Source organism: Leiobunum rupestre, chromosome 9, assembly GCF_980474605.1.
Source record: "Leiobunum rupestre chromosome 9, qqLeiRupe1.1.hap1, whole genome shotgun sequence".
Lineage (NCBI taxonomy): Eukaryota > Metazoa > Arthropoda > Arachnida > Opiliones > Sclerosomatidae > Leiobunum > Leiobunum rupestre.
Window position 1 is genome coordinate 4,905,079 of NC_143392.1, and position 2,899 is coordinate 4,907,977.

Sequence of the window (2,899 nt, forward strand, 5' to 3'; positions counted from 1 at the left end):
AGCTCTATATGCAGATAATTTTTCATAGTGAAATCGTATATACTTTGATTATAAGAAAAAAAAACAAATATAATACAATTTGATAAGCTACAAAATATATTGTTTGATCAGTTCTGATAACTTTTTATTAGAAAAAAAAATAAAGGTTTACGTACCGATGAAGTTAAATTTAATTTAAAACACAACATATTTTATTAGACTATTTATTTTGTTTCCGATTATGAAGGTCTTTTTTGGCTGAAAACATTTTTAATCTATTACTTCCTAATAAAAAAGCTATAAACAATGAATCCCACGTATATTTTTTATTTTTCATACATTATTTGTGGTTAAGTGATCAAACATTATAGTTCAAACCCTGTTATTATTCATAAGCTGGCGGGCTGTGCGATAGGTAGTTTACTGTGTAGAATATTTCAACCAGTATCTAAGGCTATAAAGTAACTAATTAATATCTCTGAGGCCTGCGAATAATTTATTGACACAATGATGACCGAGAATAATAAAGAATCTCAAGTACAGGTATTAAGTGACACCGACGCGAGGAAACAAAATCTCCGGAGTGTAGTGTGGACTCATTACGCTACAATTGGAGACACTTTACATTGCAAGTACTGCGAGAAGTAAGTATTCGGTTATATATTTTTTTAGCGTTAGGAATGTGTACCAAAGTTGAAGCTCAAGTTGACATAAGAACTGGATAGATTGTAGGGGGAGCGCGAATTTTAAAATAACCCTCCCTCAAGTCGAATTTTGGCAAAATACAAGCGCTCATGGAAACCTGGTTTAATACCGCAACATTATTGCTACCCCAATACCGCGTCGCCTCATGACGAAATATCGTCGCGAAGGTTGAATTTCCAGGCGCGTAGAAATGTTTTGGATTGAGGGGGTGCAGCTTGTGCGTTGAATTGGCGCCCCCCCTCATTGACAAGCTTTTAGTGCCCTTTTTAACAAAATTTGGCACCTTTTTCGAACCGATTTGGCGCACCAGTCCAATTTCAAGGGATGTACATACATTGTGCCTTTGTACCCCACTGTTCCTACGCGACTGTGAAGTTGGCGCAGGTTAAAAAGTCGAATATTTTAAAGAAACTTATTATTCTTGTACGCACTTGTCTTGACACAACTAGATAATTTTTTCTAGCCATCGATGGTGGGGGCTGTAGGGGGCGCCGAATTTCAAGTTGGTTGAATTAAATATATTTAGGCTTATTGTGGGTAATAAATATGATGAATAGAAGTTTATGAAGTTCTGCGATGTTAAATTTATAAAAATATTGTAGGAAGTATAAAATGCAGGATTCATCCAAATGTCAAGGAACAAGCCACCTCAGATATCATGTCGAGAAAAAATACGGGGAAGTCGTCGGCGTTTTGAGCACTGAAAAGGCAAGATTAAATAAGAAATAAATATATTATATTTAAATCTAATTGTTTTGGTCAACGTTTAGCCTAGCCAAAAAGCAATGGACCAAGCGAATTATTGCTTACAGCGTTGGGTTGCAGAAACGGACCAGCCGTTCACTGTAGTTGAACATCCCAGTTTTAAGGCTTTTTTACAATCTATTAATCCGAGAAACCAATACATTGCTGAATCTTTGCCTCAATCGGCCAGAGTTTTGAAAAAAAACCTAATGACTAGTTTCAAACGTGAATCTGATCTGGTATTAAATAAATTTAAGGTAGGTTGTCATGTTTCCTTTTGCTTTTTCGTTTAAACAGTGTTTATGATATTACTCGGGGTTTATGACAATACAAATATATTTTTGGGATGACAAAAAATACCTCTAAATCTATGACCTCGGTAGTAATTAAATTATCATTTTCTTGTAGAGTTTTCAACCTATTACTTAAAGGGCAATAAAAGTGGCGTTTGGAAAGTGGCGGAAAACGTGACGGGATTTAGTCCAATAGCTTCCACTGGGAGCGCCACCGTACAACGGTGGAATTATGGAATGCAGTGCCAAATAGTACTCTGCCATTTCCACACCACTTTTTTGCCCATTAAATTAAACATCCAATTTCATAGGTAGGTTAAAAGAACCATTTAGCTGCATTTTAACCATGCCTTTTCATGTTCTCAGTGATTTTCTCCCTAGAAAATAGTGGTTTTTCTTAAGTTCATACTTAAAAAAATTCGGAGTTTAAAACTAACAGCCGGGATGACCGGGGGGGAGCCGACTAACTAATTCTATGGACACGGGCGTGTCCCGGATATCATTTTAGGGGGGGGGGGTTTGAGGTCTTAATTTAAGGGTGCTGACGAAGGTTTGACAGTTTTTTTGGTTTAGGTTCTCCCTCCCCCCGGTCACCAACATTTTGGGGAGTTTACCCTCCCAACACCCTTAAATGCGCCCTTGTCCGTGGAGGAGGGGGGGGGAGTTCTGATTCGGCTAGTTATTGATTTATATCTGTGGTTTTTAGCAGTGGCACTTGGTACTTTTAAAATTAACTTCATCTGTAGCTTATTTAGTCTAAAGCAGCAAATTAAGTCCTTATGATATTTATAAATTGTAATTAGGCTTTGACGGGAATGATGTCGTTTACCCTTGATGCGTGGATTGATGAAAATTTTGTTATTCATAACAAGTTAATGGGATTTATTCATTTTCCCGGAAGACATACCGGGAAAAATATCTTTGATGTGTTCCTAAGGATTGTACAAAAGTACAATTCAAAGGTAAGTTATATTTCGATTAAAAGCAAAAGTTACATAACTCCAATAAGTATGACACTTTCTTTTGCTTTAATGTTAATTTCCTAACCGATCCTTTTTCTGCGACTTCGACTCGCGACTTAACGTCCTTGGTGAAGAATTTTCGTTAAATATTTCCGCTGAATATCGGAAAACGCGTCCTGGAGCCGTGAGGAATTTCGAATTTGTTTTGAAGCCCGC

The 2,899-nt window shown here is 36.8% G+C and overlaps 1 protein-coding gene across 1 annotated transcript; it reads left to right on the top strand.

The window, feature by feature from the left end:
* The first annotated feature begins 393 nt into the window (after positions 1-393).
* LOC149926333 (uncharacterized) lies at positions 394-2,597 on the top strand. Its single transcript, XM_090157672.1, has 5 exons — positions 394-623; positions 1,287-1,392; positions 1,455-1,685; positions 2,525-2,544; positions 2,594-2,597. Exons 1-5 carry the CDS (start codon positions 487-489, stop codon positions 2,595-2,597), a joined length of 498 nt encoding a protein of 165 aa, XP_090013798.1. The 5' UTR covers positions 394-486.
* The last annotated feature ends 302 nt before the right edge of the window (positions 2,598-2,899 follow it).

What these genes read in the sequence shown, in the direction of transcription:
- LOC149926333 (XM_090157672.1), top strand. Translation starts at nt 487, where the DNA reads ATGATGACCGAGAATAATAAAGAATCTCAAGTACAGGTATTAAGTGAC. An exon ending in CATTGCAAGTACTGCGAGAA is followed by an intron (nt 624 to 1,286) that starts GTAAGTATTCGG and finishes AAAATATTGTAG; the next exon opens with GAAGTATAAAATGCAGGATT. An exon ending in GCGTTTTGAGCACTGAAAAG is followed by an intron (nt 1,393 to 1,454) that starts GCAAGATTAAAT and finishes GTCAACGTTTAG; the next exon opens with CCTAGCCAAAAAGCAATGGA.